General features: G+C 34.2%; 3 protein-coding genes across 4 annotated transcripts; 1 reads left to right on the top strand and 2 right to left on the bottom strand.

The window, feature by feature from the left end:
• Positions 1 to 1,426: 1,426 nt before the first annotated feature.
• On the bottom strand, positions 1,427 to 2,931 carry LOC133865005 (protein JINGUBANG-like). Its single transcript, XM_062301464.1, has one exon. It carries the CDS (start codon positions 2,912 to 2,914, stop codon positions 1,547 to 1,549), a length of 1,368 nt encoding a protein of 455 aa, XP_062157448.1. The 5' UTR covers positions 2,915 to 2,931; the 3' UTR covers positions 1,427 to 1,546.
• A 2,589-nt stretch (positions 2,932 to 5,520) lies between these two features.
• LOC133862227 (aquaporin TIP2-1) lies at positions 5,521 to 7,099 on the top strand. Its single transcript, XM_062297998.1, has 3 exons — positions 5,521 to 5,720; positions 6,135 to 6,382; positions 6,468 to 7,099. Exons 1-3 carry the CDS (start codon positions 5,594 to 5,596, stop codon positions 6,834 to 6,836), a joined length of 744 nt encoding a protein of 247 aa, XP_062153982.1. The 5' UTR covers positions 5,521 to 5,593; the 3' UTR covers positions 6,837 to 7,099.
• Positions 7,100 to 7,802: 703 nt separating this feature from the next.
• On the bottom strand, positions 7,803 to 14,106 carry LOC133864559 (photosynthetic NDH subunit of subcomplex B 3, chloroplastic). 2 transcript variants are annotated; one of them, XM_062300932.1, is made up of 6 exons: positions 13,891 to 14,106; positions 13,666 to 13,776; positions 13,502 to 13,558; positions 13,351 to 13,416; positions 8,202 to 8,264; positions 7,803 to 8,023 (listed from the first exon to the last, which is right to left on the bottom strand). In XM_062300932.1, the coding sequence occupies exons 1-6, from the start codon at positions 14,071 to 14,073 to the stop codon at positions 7,910 to 7,912; spliced, it is 594 nt and encodes a 197-aa protein (XP_062156916.1). In that variant the 5' UTR covers positions 14,074 to 14,106; the 3' UTR covers positions 7,803 to 7,909. The 2 variants fall into 2 exon arrangements, with proteins under 2 accessions (XP_062156916.1, XP_062156917.1); XM_062300933.1 differs by lacking the exon at positions 8,202 to 8,264.
• Between the last annotated feature and the right edge of the window lie 486 nt (positions 14,107 to 14,592).

Below are 14,592 nucleotides of genomic sequence, written 5' to 3'. Positions count from 1 at the left end.
AGCTCAGGTGTGAATGTGATGGTTAATTATGACGTGAACAATGAACATAGGGTCTAACTATTTTTTTATTTTTTTTTTGGTTTGAGTACTTTTTTTATTGCAAGAGTTGTTTCTAAATTTATGTAGCAGGTCAGGCACAGGGGACCAGTGCCAGTATGGCAGTATTGTCCCTATTCAAGATTTATTACTAATCAGTTGGGTGAATCAGCTGTCCTTTGTGTTAAGAGGAGAGCTGACATAATTCTTAATTATTTTTATTCATGTAGTAATTTTTATTTTTTTGACAAAGAAATCCTAAATCTAGTTAGCAGATTACTTTGCCGTACGGACATGGTGATAAAAAATTGTATCTTGGACAGACAAAAGATCATATATCATCTTAAAATAGACATGTGGAGGGAATAATCCTTTTAAGAATTTTAGGATGGACTACTAAAAGATTATCTCGTATTGTAGCACTTAAGTAGAGTAAATCTAAACATCTAAGGGCATGTTGAGAGATTTTTATTTTTCAAATACTGTTTTTTAAAATTCAAATTCTACACATATTTTATCAATTTTTTTCTAATTTTATCTCAACTTTTCTAAACCATCCAAACATAATTTCAAAAAACAAATTCTCTTGATATGCACAATTTTAAATATTTTAAAAAAAAAATTGCACACCCAAACGAGTACTAAGATTCCAAGAGATCGAATGTGAATTCCCTCAACTATTTTTGCTGGAATTCACATTCAATTCCCTTGCCCTTTTGAAAGTTTTTCTTTTTTAAATGATAAAAATGCTCACATTTATCACAAGCAAGTTTTTAAAAAAAATTTAAATATTAATAACAGGCCGTCAAGAATGCAATTAGCGGTCATCGATGAACAATAAACCGAGTGGAGTGGAGTTGAGTCTGAGTCAAGGAGGGATGCTAGTTAAGTCAAGCAAGAGCTAGCGAGAAGACAGGTAATAAAGCGAGAAGGAAGCAAAAGTTGTATTTTTAATTAGCAAAGAATCCTATCACATTACACGCAAAGCATTCAAACAAAGATGCTCTAGCTACATGGAAAAATGAGATAGATCAACACAACGCTTAGAAAGAGGCTAAGTGAGTTGCTATTTAGGGGCGGAGTCAGCTTTTAGACTTTGGAAGGGGGGCTAAATTGGAAAAAAATAATTTTGGGGAGCCAAAATTTATAAAAAAAAAAAAAAAAAAAAAAAAAAAAAAAAAAGTAAACAAATTAAGGGTAAAAATTATTTTTTTTAATTTTTTTTTAGATTTTTTTTTTTTTTTTGTGGGGAGGGGGAAAAGCCTTTGGCTTGGGAGGGGGCTTGCCAAAGTGTAGCTCCGCCCTGTTGCTACTGGTTTTGAGGTCATCCATGAAAAATATATTCAGTTTAATAATAATAATAATAATAATAATAAGTAAAAAATAAATAAAAAACAAACAAGCTGATGATTTTATTAAGCACCAAAATAAAGCATACTAAACGTAGAGTACTTACTATTAAAACTTAATTTACATGACCGGCCGGCCGGAAGCCTTTCAAATAATATTCCTAGTGAAAAGGATCTCCTTGAAGCTTCTTTTCCACCCATGATGGTGATAATACTGGACTCATCTCGAACTCCACACCCTCTCTATGCTGCTGATCTTTCAATATTGGCTCCTCCGAGTTTTCCCTTTCAGTGGGATATATTTTGACCCGCCATACCTTCAATGTTTGATCAAAGCTTGCACTAAAAATCAGGAAACACTTGACCAAATTGTCCGACGACTCCAAAGAAGCAGCTAAGCATCTCACTGGCCCGTGATGTCCTTCCACCACAGAAAGACATGAATGTAAGCAATTTCCTTCCTCTCTCCTCCATATCCTGATGGTTGAATCCTCCGAACCGCTGAACACTATCTCCCCTATGGCTACCAAGCAAAGAACAGCAAAATGATGTCCCTGTAGGAACCCTCCATGGTTATATCTACCGGACAACTTTTCCTTCTCCCAGAAGTTTATGAGCCCATCGGAGGAGCCTGAGTAGAGCAAGCAAGTGGGTGCAGCTGGCGACAAGTTCAACGCCAGGGCATTAACAGGGGAAAGTTGAAACTTGAGCGTCATGGTGAGAATATGAGAGTTTTCTCCAAAAACCCTTCTCCATATTTTAACCGAGCCATCAGAGGAGCAAGTAAAAACACAGCCATCCTGCTCGTTGATGACAATCGCATTGACATGACCGTCATGTGCAACGAAAGAATCCACGCAACGCTTCTGAGAGACATTCCATGCCCTGACGGTCTTGTCCCAAGAACCTGTGTACAAAAGCTTTTCTTCATGGTTGTAGGCAAGGCAAGAAATGATGTTCTTGTGTTGTTGGTGGGTGCTCTTTCTCGAGAACGAGAAGAAGGGGTTTCTTTGAGGCAAGGTTGTGATCTTCTTGGGTCGGAAATGATCTGTGGCGGTGGACACAATATTCCAAATTCGAATTTTGCAGTCAGTATGTGTGGTGAAGAGCATTCTTCCGTAGGCCAAGAGGGCGCGAACTTGACCAGAATTAGCCCTCATGTAACCGATTTCAGTGCAGTCGGGTTGCTTCCAGACGTGGATTCGTCTGCTGTCGGAGCCGGTGAAAAGAAAATCTTTAGTGAGTGCGATGGAGAGAATGCTACCATCGCGGCGGTGGAGAGAGGCGATGCAATGGTAAAGAAGGGGTTGAGAGGGAGATGTGCGGACGGGGGAGAGCAGTGCCCACGGTGTCTCGGGGCTCATAGGGCGTAGTGGGATTGACGTTGATGAAGCAGAAGATGGCCTTGGAGATATAGATGCTGCAAACTGGATCTTGCTTGCTTCGGATGCACCGAAAGAGAGTCTCCTTGCTAAAAAATTCATCTTCTTCCTCTCCTCATCCGTCGTCAAGCTTATTCTTCCCTCCATTCTTTTCCTTACTCAACCATGCATTCTGCAGCTTCAATGTTGCTAGCTGCTTATTAACATATATACTAAAATTGTGACATTAATAAATTGGACGTACGAAACCAATGGTCTTTATGCTACTCAACCATTCAATCAAATGTATCTACATTTTTTGCATACGCGCAATAAATAGTTCCAACAATCTAAACTTTAGCACAATTGGAGTAATATGTATATATTACTGACAACTATCCACTCATATTTGAAATTGTTAAAGCATTTTCAAAATTAATATGTATATATATTTATTTTGTGTTTTTGGAATGTTTTTTTTTAAAAAAAAAGCGTATAAAGTTAGCATTTATAAGGCACATGCAACACACTTTTAGCATTTAAAGTAATGTTTGGGTGTATGCACTTATAATGTATATACTCTAGTACGGTGCAAAGCACCAAACGCGCGCATGTGTGGCAGCGGATTGTAGGGCGCTAGTGGCGCACTTGACACGAAGCATCGGAACTTGAAGCAATCTAATTATGACCATTCAATTTTGGATGGTCATGATCATTCGATCTAGTAGTTTTATCCAGATTATAGGACGTTTCTTAGATAGATCCAGTGGTTAAATTTACTGGACCATCACTAAAGTAAATTGTAAGGACAAATCACATTTGATCTAACGATTGTGATTAACTAATAATGATCTAATGATTATTATTAAATAATCATTGATAGTTATTTGATCTGATGGTCAGAATCAAGTTTCTGCTAAAATAAGAGTATATGACTATTATTTAAGCAATTATGAACAATTTGGATTAGCAGTGATTCAACACAATACAGAAGTAACTATTATCTAGTTATTAATAAAAGATAAAAAATTTTTCTTTCATCTTCAGTTATTTTTCTCGATACCTTCTACCTTCTGTATTTAAATTTGAAGTCTCTGTCTCTTGATATAATAGAAAATCTGAGAGCATTTTGGTTTATTTTTTGTTTGTGTAAAACGCAATTAAACAAACAGAGGATTCTAGGCTTCATTGTATTTTGAAGAAATATTTGCTATAACCTTTTACATACCTTTCTGGTGGGGGCAAATAATTTATTAAAGAAAACAATATTATATCGCACCGTAGGAGCATTTCGTTTTTTTTGCTTTCTTTTACTTTTAAGGGTAATTACATTTTTCTCCTATGAACTACCGGTCATTGTTAATATGTCACCACGAACTGACATATCGACCATTAGAGCATTCCTAGCAGCTTCCCTTCCCTTCTTCTTTATTTTCCTTAAATGTAGGGAATAAAACTACTTTTTATTTTCCTATCAAAAAACACCCCACAGCAGCTTCCCTTCATTTTTCCCTATATCATTAAAATATTATTTTGTTACTTTTACTTTAATTAAAAATAAAAAAAGAAATAGATAAAGTAAGAGAGAGATTATGTTTTTAGAATAAACAATTGAATGAGAGGTGAACAGTGCTTCCCAATGCATTGGGAAGCACTGTTCATTTCCTAGGGAACAGATAATTGTAGGTAAGCTGCTGTGGGAAGGTTTTTTTGACTTTCTTAAAATTTTCCTTAAAATTTAGGGAACAGATCCCTTGTAGGGAAGCTGCTAGTAATGCTCTTAGAGAGCATTCAGCTATCATTTACATACCTTTACCCCCCCTTCTATCAATTAAATTGGTGAAAAAACTCAAATACCCTAACTTAAAATCAAAATTTACAAAAAATATCTTCAAAATTAAACAAACAAAAAACAACTAAGGGGGTGGCTGCCACCTTAGGGGAAGGGGGGCCTGTGAGCCACCTCTAGCATGGCCCACGAGCCACCCATAGAGGTGGCTCCAGCCACCTCGGAACCTGGAGTGGCTGTGCGGCCACCCGAGGTTTTTTTTGAGGTGGCTCGTAGGGCACCCTCCTCCCCCAAGGTGGCAGCCACTTACACCTTTTTTTTATCTTTTTTTTTTTTTTTGTTTTTTTCTTTTTTGTGTATGTGTATATATATATATAAGGTTTAATATATTTTTTTATTAATTTACTGTTTAAGGGCATTTTTATCTTTAAACAAAATTGAATGTCTAAAAATCGCATATTTCGTTTGATTTAACTAAATTTTTTAACGGAAAGGAGGGTAAAAATATGAAAATGGTAGTCGAATATCTTCTTATAGTGGAGATGTCAATTAGTTGGAGATATTAAGATAATTACCCCCAACTGAAAGTTCAGTGCCGCAAGTAGTCATTGTCATGCAATTTGAGGAACATGGCCGGTGCCCATTGTGGCCCAGACTCCAGAGAGAGCCATGCCTTTTGTTTGTCCGTATAATTTCCTAAGCTTTTTCAACAAATGCCACCGGCCTCTTTCTCATGTCACTCACCTATAGTCACATGGTGGAATCATTGATGAGCTTCCCGACATTTCTATTAAAGCATGTAAGTGCCAGCTCAGGGTACAGAGAAAAGCCTGATTGGTCTCCATTAATTTCCATATATATTCCAAACAAATATAACAATACAACATGATCGATCGAAGCCCATAAACCAATTAACTTAATATAATAAACCTTATATATATATATATATTATTATTATTATATATGTCTCCACTATATATATTGTGCGACCTTGAAAAGCTGCATTTGTGCTCCCTCAATTAACCTTCATTTCTAGCTCTATCCTTATCCTCTCCAATATGGCCAGGATCGCCTTCGGAAGATTCGATGATTCCTTTAGTTTGGGCTCTTTCAAGGCTTATCTTGCAGAGTTCATCTCAACCTTGCTCTTTGTTTTTGCTGGTGTTGGTTCGGCTATAGCTTACAGTTAATATTCCTCCTCATCCTCCCACCCACACCCACTGGATGCATTATATATGCTGCATAATGCCTCTCTTTTCCTTACTTACATATATACCTGCATGCCTAGCTACCTGCTAATTAATTAAGATAATTTTTCATTTTTCTTATTTATTTATTTATTAATTTTTAAGTAACATTCAAGTCTCTCAACGACTCACTTCAAAATAGGTACTATAAGTTCACTTGAAAGCTGCATGTTCAATATGATTGCTGTGCATTAATTGTACATCACAAGTATTACCTTACCCGTACGTACAATAGAAAGAAATTAAAGAACTAATTAAGGGGGCCAGGGTAAAAAAATTACAAGCAATTTTTCGTTCTTCTTCCCTCCTTTACATTAATTTATTCTAACATTTTATTTATTTATTATTCTAGATAAGTTGACATCCAATGCGGCAGTTGATCCAGCCGGGCTAGTAGCCATCGCTATCTGCCATGGTTTTGCTCTGTTTGTTGCAGTCTCTGTTGGTGCCAACATCTCCGGTGGCCATGTTAACCCTGCCGTCACCTTTGGATTGGCACTTGGTGGCCAAATCACACTCCTTACTAGCATCTTCTACTGGATTGCCCAGCTTCTTGGCTCCATTGCCGCATGCTTCCTCCTCAAGGCAGTCACAAGCTTGGTAAATATTACTTCTAATTAATTAACCGCATGCATTTCTATCATTAATTAAGTGTTAATTAATTGCATGTGGTTTAATTTTTCAGGCAATTCCCACCCATAGCGTTGCGGCAGGAGTGGGAGCCATTGAAGGAGTGGTGATGGAGATCATCATCACCTTTGCTTTGGTTTACACTGTGTACGCAACGGCAGCCGACCCCAAGAAGGGCTCGCTGGGGACAATAGCCCCTATTGCCATTGGTTTCATTGTTGGTGCAAACATCCTGGCTGCCGGCCCATTCTCCGGTGGATCCATGAACCCGGCTCGCTCCTTTGGGCCTGCTGTGGCTAGCGGTGACTTCCATGAGAACTGGATCTACTGGGTTGGGCCCCTCGTTGGTGGTGGCTTAGCTGGCGTTATATATGCCAATGTCTTCATGCCCTCTCAGCATCAACCTCTTTCCAATGACTTCTGATTTGGTTCAAATCCTTGAGTTAATTCCATATCATATATGTCTTTGTAATAAAGGAGGAAAAGCAATTTTTGCTCTTCTTTCCTTTCTTTCTTTTTTTTTTTTTTTTTTTTTTTTTTTTTTTTTTTATTTAATTTTTCTTTTTAATTTAGGTTTATCTTGTGTTTGTCCTTGTAAAAGCTTGTGTACGTTGGGTTCAAATGTTGCTTTGTGAAAATGGACGAAGTGAAGTGGGTGATGTGTATGGATTTGCATGGATGCTCTTATCGTCGTCTTGTATCTGTTATGGAGCGGAGAATGGCCCATCTATGCAATAATGCAACCAACTCCTTTGGGCCCGCAAATGATGGCTTCAACTTTTTACTTTCTTTCTTTTTTAAAACCTTTTCCTTTTCTTTTTTATTTTATTTTTTTAAAAAAAAAAAATCTGAAAATAATTCTTTTACCAGACATAACTTTTTTTTTTTCCTTATTGTTTTGTCTTAATTAATTACCGTAACAGTAAACTTTAGGAAAAAGAAAGAAAATTGGTAGGGCTCAATGTAGCTACAGCTTGTTGTTTGCGAACCGTACACAATTCAACTATTTTTCCTTTTTTCTTTTTTTCTATTTTTTTTTCAGAAATCATGTTCGGCTCCTTAAATTTCTTTCAACCCAACACACACGTTCACTTGAGAAATAGTAGCGATTTTTTGGGTACGTTTTACCGTCTCTCGACCGGCTTTTTTAATAAAAAAATAATTTTTATTATGAAAAAGTTACTTTTGATGTGACATTAAAAGACTCTTTTTGAAAAAAAAAATTATTTTTAATTAAAAGGGGCGGGCAGGAGACCGTAAAACATCCCCGGCTAATTACTACTCGTTAAAAAAACGTAATGAGATAGTAATAAGATAAAAGTGAGTTAGAGCCATACCATTTTTATATCTCTGATATATTTGGAATCAAGTTGATTGCAATACAAAAACGTGTTAGAAAGCTCTTTGAAGGCAGTGTTTTTATATCATCTCCTAATGATTTCATATATCTCAAAATTAACATTAATAATTAATATAAAATAAAAAAATAAAATGGTGTTACGATGACTCTGACCCAAACTCTAACTCCAACTCTGACTGAAACTCTGAAGGCGATATTTTTTCATAATCCCATTCATGCCCTTTCCATTCAGGCAGCTGTTGGACCACAACCTGCATATATAGCAGAGGAAAAAAGAAGCATTAATTAAGCAAAATAGAACCGATATTCATTAATTTGATAACCAAAAATCTCTGATTTAATTAATGTCTAGTTAATTTGCTAGCTGGACCATATATATATAAATAAATTAAAAGAGACGCGAAAATTAAGAAATTAAAGATCACAAACCAGCCCTCTAGAATCTGGTTTACCCACTGTAGTTTGACAAGCAAGTCTCCAATTTTTTCGTTTCTGCATGAATATATATCAAATAATATAATATTGTTAGGCCTTGACAACAATTATATTAATTAATAACCTGAATAGGCATGCAATAATCGTCATTCTCGGTGGAAATCAGTAAGGTTTTTAAAAGCCATTCCTAGTCATTCTTTTATTCTTATGGCTTGTTTTTGGGAATGCCCTTCAATTCCCACCAAAGAGAGGATTTCTTCTTGGAGTTATGGTGGCAGTTTACTCTGCCCTTTTTGCCTTGGCTGTATAGAGAATAGAGAACATCTTTTTTTTTTTTTTGCAGCTTCAACTGAAGAATTTAGTTGAAGGTTCTCACTGCCTACTGTGTTAGTGAGCCTATGCATACACTACAAAAAAATTCACAATCTGCCGCGTGTCTACAGTACCGGTTACTGTAGACACGTGGGCAACTAGCCACATGTCTTGATGACAACATGGCTAGTTGTATAAGCCGAACAAGTGGCCGCGTGTATTTTTTACACGCGGCCACATAGCCGCGTGTAGTAGCAGCGTGTAGTAAATACACGCGGCTAATTGTACACGTGTCTTTATACACGTGGCCAAATGTTATTTTTTTTTCAAATATATATTAAAAAAAAAAAAAAAAAATTGGTTTTGTGTTCTTTTTTTTTTTTTTTTAAAAAAAAATATATATTCTTATATAATTAACTATATACCATAATCTTAAATTTGTGCTATAAATATATAAATATATATAATTACGGTGTACATAGCATATACACGTAAGGTTAGGTTTTAGGGCTATATGCTATATGTAAATTCTATACTTTGAGTTTACATGTTGAGTTCCTTATATATATATGGTATACTGATAAGTACGTAAACCTTAACCTAATTTACATATTGTACTATATGCATAATTAAACCAAATTTGGTGCTATATATATATAATTAAACCAAATAGTTCAAATTAAGGTTTAGTTTTATACACCATCTACGTTTAGAAACAAAAAAATAAAAAAATAAATAAAAAATAAATAAATAACAAAGTTAAAAAACCTATAATTAATACTATATATATAGATATGCATAATATATGCATGCATGCATGTAAACGGTTTAGAAACTATATACATTTATAATGACTTGTATATACCTTAACCTTGCTATTTATGACTATATATAGTAAATGCAATTATTTTGAGGGTTCCGTGCTACATAATAAATTAAATACTTATGGTTTAGTCCTTTATATAGTATATACACTTAGGGTTTATGGCTATATATAGTACATACCCTTAGGGTTAGGGTTTATGGCCATATATAGTACATACACTTAGGGCTAGGGTTTATGGCTATATATAGTATATATATTTAGGGTTAGGGTTTATAGCTATATATAGTATATACACTTAGGGCTAGAGGTTTATAGCTATATATAGTATATATACTTAGGGTTAGGGTTAGAGTTTATCGATATATATAGTATATACACTTAGGATTATGGTTTATAGATATATATAATATTTACACTCAGGGTTTATAGCTATATATAGTATATACACTTAGGTCAATGGCTATATATAGTACACACACTTAGGGTTAGGGTTTATGGCTATATATAGCATATACACTTAGGGTTATGATTTATAGCTATATATAGTATATATAGTACATATAGTACATATACTTAGTGTTAGGGTTTATCGATATATATAGTATATACACTTAGGGTTAGGGTTTATAGCTATATATAGTATATATACTTAGAGTTAGGATTTATCGCTATATATAATATATACATTTAGGGTTAAAAGTTTTAGGGTTTATAGGTATATATAGTATATACACTTAGGGCTATGGTTTATAATTTAATTGATTTTACATTTTATGAATAATAATGTCAATATATTTTTCACTTGTCATTATTGTACACTTTTAAATATAACATTAAATCCTAGATTGATTATAATTAGATTGTTCCGATATTATAGAAATTCGAATGAATTTGACTTAGGTGCTGTTACAAAAAAGTACAGTATATTTACTCTAATTTTGTATGAGAAAGATTGTGATATTAAATCTAAACAGTTGAAAAAATGAAAAAAAAAAAACTATAGAGTATATCTTATAGTTTTTTTACGGCATTTAAGTCGAATTTTATTCAATCAAGTTAAAGAGAGAATCTCCTCAAACAATTAAAAAAATTAAAAATTAAAAAGTTAAATGTTGATTTTTCTCATTTTTTAAAGAGAAATGTTTAATTTTATTCTCTTACACATCTCTTATCCATGTTTGTACAAGAGATGTGTAATCGATCATTGAATTTATGTACTATATGTGGGTTTTATAAATACAATATTAAATTTTCCAAAAAAAAAGGGGGAATAAAAATGATATATATATATATATATATACACTTAGGATTAGGGTTTATGACTATATATAGTACATACACTTATGGTTAGGGTTTATGGCTATATATAGTACATACACTTAGGATTAGGGTTTATGGCTATATATAGTACATACACTTACATTAGGGTTTATGACTATATATAGTACATACACTTAGGGGTTATAATTTAGTTTTAGGATTAGGGTGTCATTTTATGAGTTAGAGTTTATATAAATTTATATGAACCCTAAAACATATTTGTATTTATATAGTATATACACTTAGGCTCGGGTTAGGGTTTGTGTTTGTTTTTATATATATATATCAAATATATAATAATAATTTACAAATGGAGATGTGTATTAAAAAATACACGTCTCCATACAGGGACATGTATTAAATACACATCCCTGATTGGCCACGTGGCCAAAATTCGGCTAGGTGAACCGCGCGGGACATTTCCTGCGCGCCACCTGGGCAAATAACTTTAAAAAAAAAATTATACTAAAATTAATAAAAATTAAAATAACACTTAAATGGGTAGCTTCCTCTAGAAGCTACCCATTTTCGACATATCTCTCTCTGTACACTCTCTCTCTCTCTCTCTCTCTCTCTCTCTCTCTCTCTCTCTCTCTCTCTCTCTCTCTCTCTCTCCCTCTCCGTCACAGCCGCACCGCCAGCTCCCTGGCCACCGCGCGTTCGCCCTTCCCGCCAGTGACATGCCCCTTCTCTAGCTCTACCTGCTCGGTTCTCTCTCTCTCTCTCTCTACCTTTCTCTCTCTATCTCTCTCTCTCTCTCTCTCTCTACCTATCTAAGCTCCGGCCGGCCAGCACTTAGGGTAAGGGTTCAGTAACCCTCTCCCTTTCTCTCTCTCTCTCTCTCTCTGTATCTCTGTATCTCTATCTCTCTCTCTGCATCTCTCTCTCTCTCTGACTTGTGTTTTTCTTTTGTTTTGTTTTATTAATTTTTTTTTCCCAACAATGCAGGTACAAAATATATAAGGAGCATAAATTACACCACAACAAATATAAGGAGCATAAATTGTGAGTAATTTTTCTTTATTTTTGTCCTTGATTTTTTTTGCTATAATAAACATGGTACATTTAAATGTATTTGTTTAAAATATGTTTCTATTTGTTTTAATATTTTCTAATAATAAACGTGGATTTAACAATTAATATTGGACTGTTTTTTTCCCCATGCAATGCTACTAATTTTGTTGGGTTTGTATATATATTGTTGTGTGTTTTTTTTTTTTTTTTTTTTTTTTTTTTTTTTTTGTGGTTTTGCATGTGAAATATGCGTACATTTTTTTTTTTTTTTTTTTTGTCTTTTTTTTGATATATTTTATTGTACTATGAATATGGTTTTGCATGGGAAACCAACGTCTGGGATGATACCTTGTGATCCGCAGGGACGCCTTTCGGATTTGTAGATATAATGTGTAATTATTTTTTGTTATTAACGAATATGTTTATTTTTTGTAATTATTTTTTGTTTGTAAAGATTTGCGTAGTTAACAAATACGTTATTAATTATTGGTTTGTGTAATTTGATTTTGTGATATTTTTGGGTAAAATAAATATTGCGTTATTTGTGGTCGGAAATAAGAAAATTAAAAAAAATAAAAATAAAATTAATTAACCCAAACAAATTTAAAAAAACAATAACAAAACTAAATTGAAAAACAATTTTTTTTAAAAAAAATTTTAATTGTATTTTTTATTTAATTCTTTAATTGTATTTTTAATTTAATTTAAAAATACAATTAAAGAATTAAATAAAAAATACAATTAAAATTTTTTTTAAAAAAAAAAAATCAAAATAGACATGTGTATCTTCATACACGTGTCTGACAGTCAGACACGTGTAATAAAATACACGTGTCTATCAGTCAGACACGTGTATGAAGATACACGTGTTTAACTGTCAGACACGTGTACAAGAGTACACGTGGTCAGGTGGGCACGAGTATTCGAATACACGTGTTTGACTGTCAGACACGTGTCTAATCTGCCACGTGTATTATGATACACACGGCAATTTGGTCAGTTAGTCACTTTCAGATCCAACACGAGTCACACACGTGGCCATGCGCACGTGGCGAACAGTTTGCCACGTGCATTGTGTCCGTACATGTGGCAAACTGTAAGTAGCAAAATGCCACTATTTTTGTAGTGATAATTGGGTTGATGTAGTACAATGGAGTTCAGTTTCCTTTAAAGGGAAAGGATTGTGGACTATTCTATGTAAACTTGCTCTAGCTAGGAGCCTCTGTCTACAATATTTGGAGACAGAGGAATGCTTTGATTCATGGCAATACCCCTAGAACGGAGGAACAAATCATTGCGCAGATTTGCAGGGATGTAAAAATGAAGATTCTGGCTTCTTGTAGAATTGAAACCTCGGAGATCCATCACAGTTTTCTCCAGGAGTGGAGTTTGTATAGTTAATTTTGCCTACTCGTATAGCATTTTGTCTTGAATAGATTCTTTCTGTAAGTGTTGTTTACTGCAAAATGGGCAGTTCCCCTTGAGGGATTGTATCCAGTTAACTGGAGAAATTGTTTTCTCTTTGAGTTTGGTATAAAATGCTTTAGTTCATATATATATATATATATTTAAAAAAAAAAAAAAAAAAAAGCAGTAATATTGTCGATAATATAAAATGTTAAAAAAATTAAGTAAAAGTAGGAATATATATGGGCAGATGTAGGTAGGTACCTTCTTAGTTAGTTTTTCCTTCTCTTTGTCGGTGCGAGGGCTTAGAAGCTCCTCCCCTTGAATAATCTAATAATAAATACATGATCGACAAACAAATCAATCAATCAATTAATTAAGTAGTTAATTTGGAGATTATGGAAATTAAGCTCACCTCCACCATACACGTCCCACAGGTTCCACCTCCGGCGCAGTTCAGCAGAGGTCTAGCCTGACAACCAATACATGCATGCATGAATGATGAACATCAACGTACGTACGTAGGGCTTCTTCAATTAATGATAATTAATTGAAGATTAAAAAAAAAAAAAAACTTACGTATGGTCCATACAAATCAATATTAGAGTCCAACATTATGTTCCTAAGCTTCTGGCCACCGCATGCTTTTCGAAAATGTACGTCAGGCGTTCCATCCGGAAGCAACACAGACTAAAAAAGGAAATTTAATTAATTAATTAAAAATCCAACAACGTACGTACTCCTAATTAATTAATAATTTATGAAGGTTAATTAATTTGATGTAAGAAGAGTACTACAACTTACACTAACAAAAGCAAAAGCCACGGAAGGCGGTTCCTCTGCCTGATCTACGCCTACGGCTTGGGATTCAGCTCTGATTTTCGCTCTGCAGAAGCCGAGACGCCTGGAGGTGCTACTTCTGATGTTAAAAGAGGTTGACAAATTACAAGATAATGCATTACAAGTAAGTTGGACAGTTCCGGCCATTGCGAAGAAGAAAAAAAAAAAAAAAAAAAAAGAAGCTTGTGTGAGTGTGTGTGGTGGTGCTTCTCATTTATTATCTTATCTGATCCCTTCAACTATGGAAACACAAGATGGGCCGTATAATTCTTCCTGTGGGCCGGCTTAGAGGAACAAAAAAACCACACCATGATTGATAGTCCAATTCAATGCATTTTAACCCACGCCAACATATTTTGATCTCGACTTAATTCCATAAACGAGATAGATCATCATGATTGATACGTTATAATATTGCATTATCAAATGGAATGCTCAATTTCATTACCGACTATAAATTAGAGTTTACAAGTTACAAGATTAACGGCTTAGATCTTCTGTGTGATAATCTCATTACATACCCAAATCGTATTAAAAGTAACTTAAGGACTACATGTATATAATATAATATGCACATGTATATAATGTTAAATCACCACTTATCCTAAAAACTTAAGCTAATAGGAAGAGGAAACATTAGTCATTTAATTAATACATTAACACTCC

This window comes from Alnus glutinosa, chromosome 3 (genome assembly GCF_958979055.1).
Source record: "Alnus glutinosa chromosome 3, dhAlnGlut1.1, whole genome shotgun sequence".
Classification (NCBI taxonomy): domain Eukaryota; kingdom Viridiplantae; phylum Streptophyta; class Magnoliopsida; order Fagales; family Betulaceae; genus Alnus; species Alnus glutinosa.
Note: the sequence above shows the minus strand (reverse complement) of the source record. Positions and strands in the feature narration are given on the sequence as shown.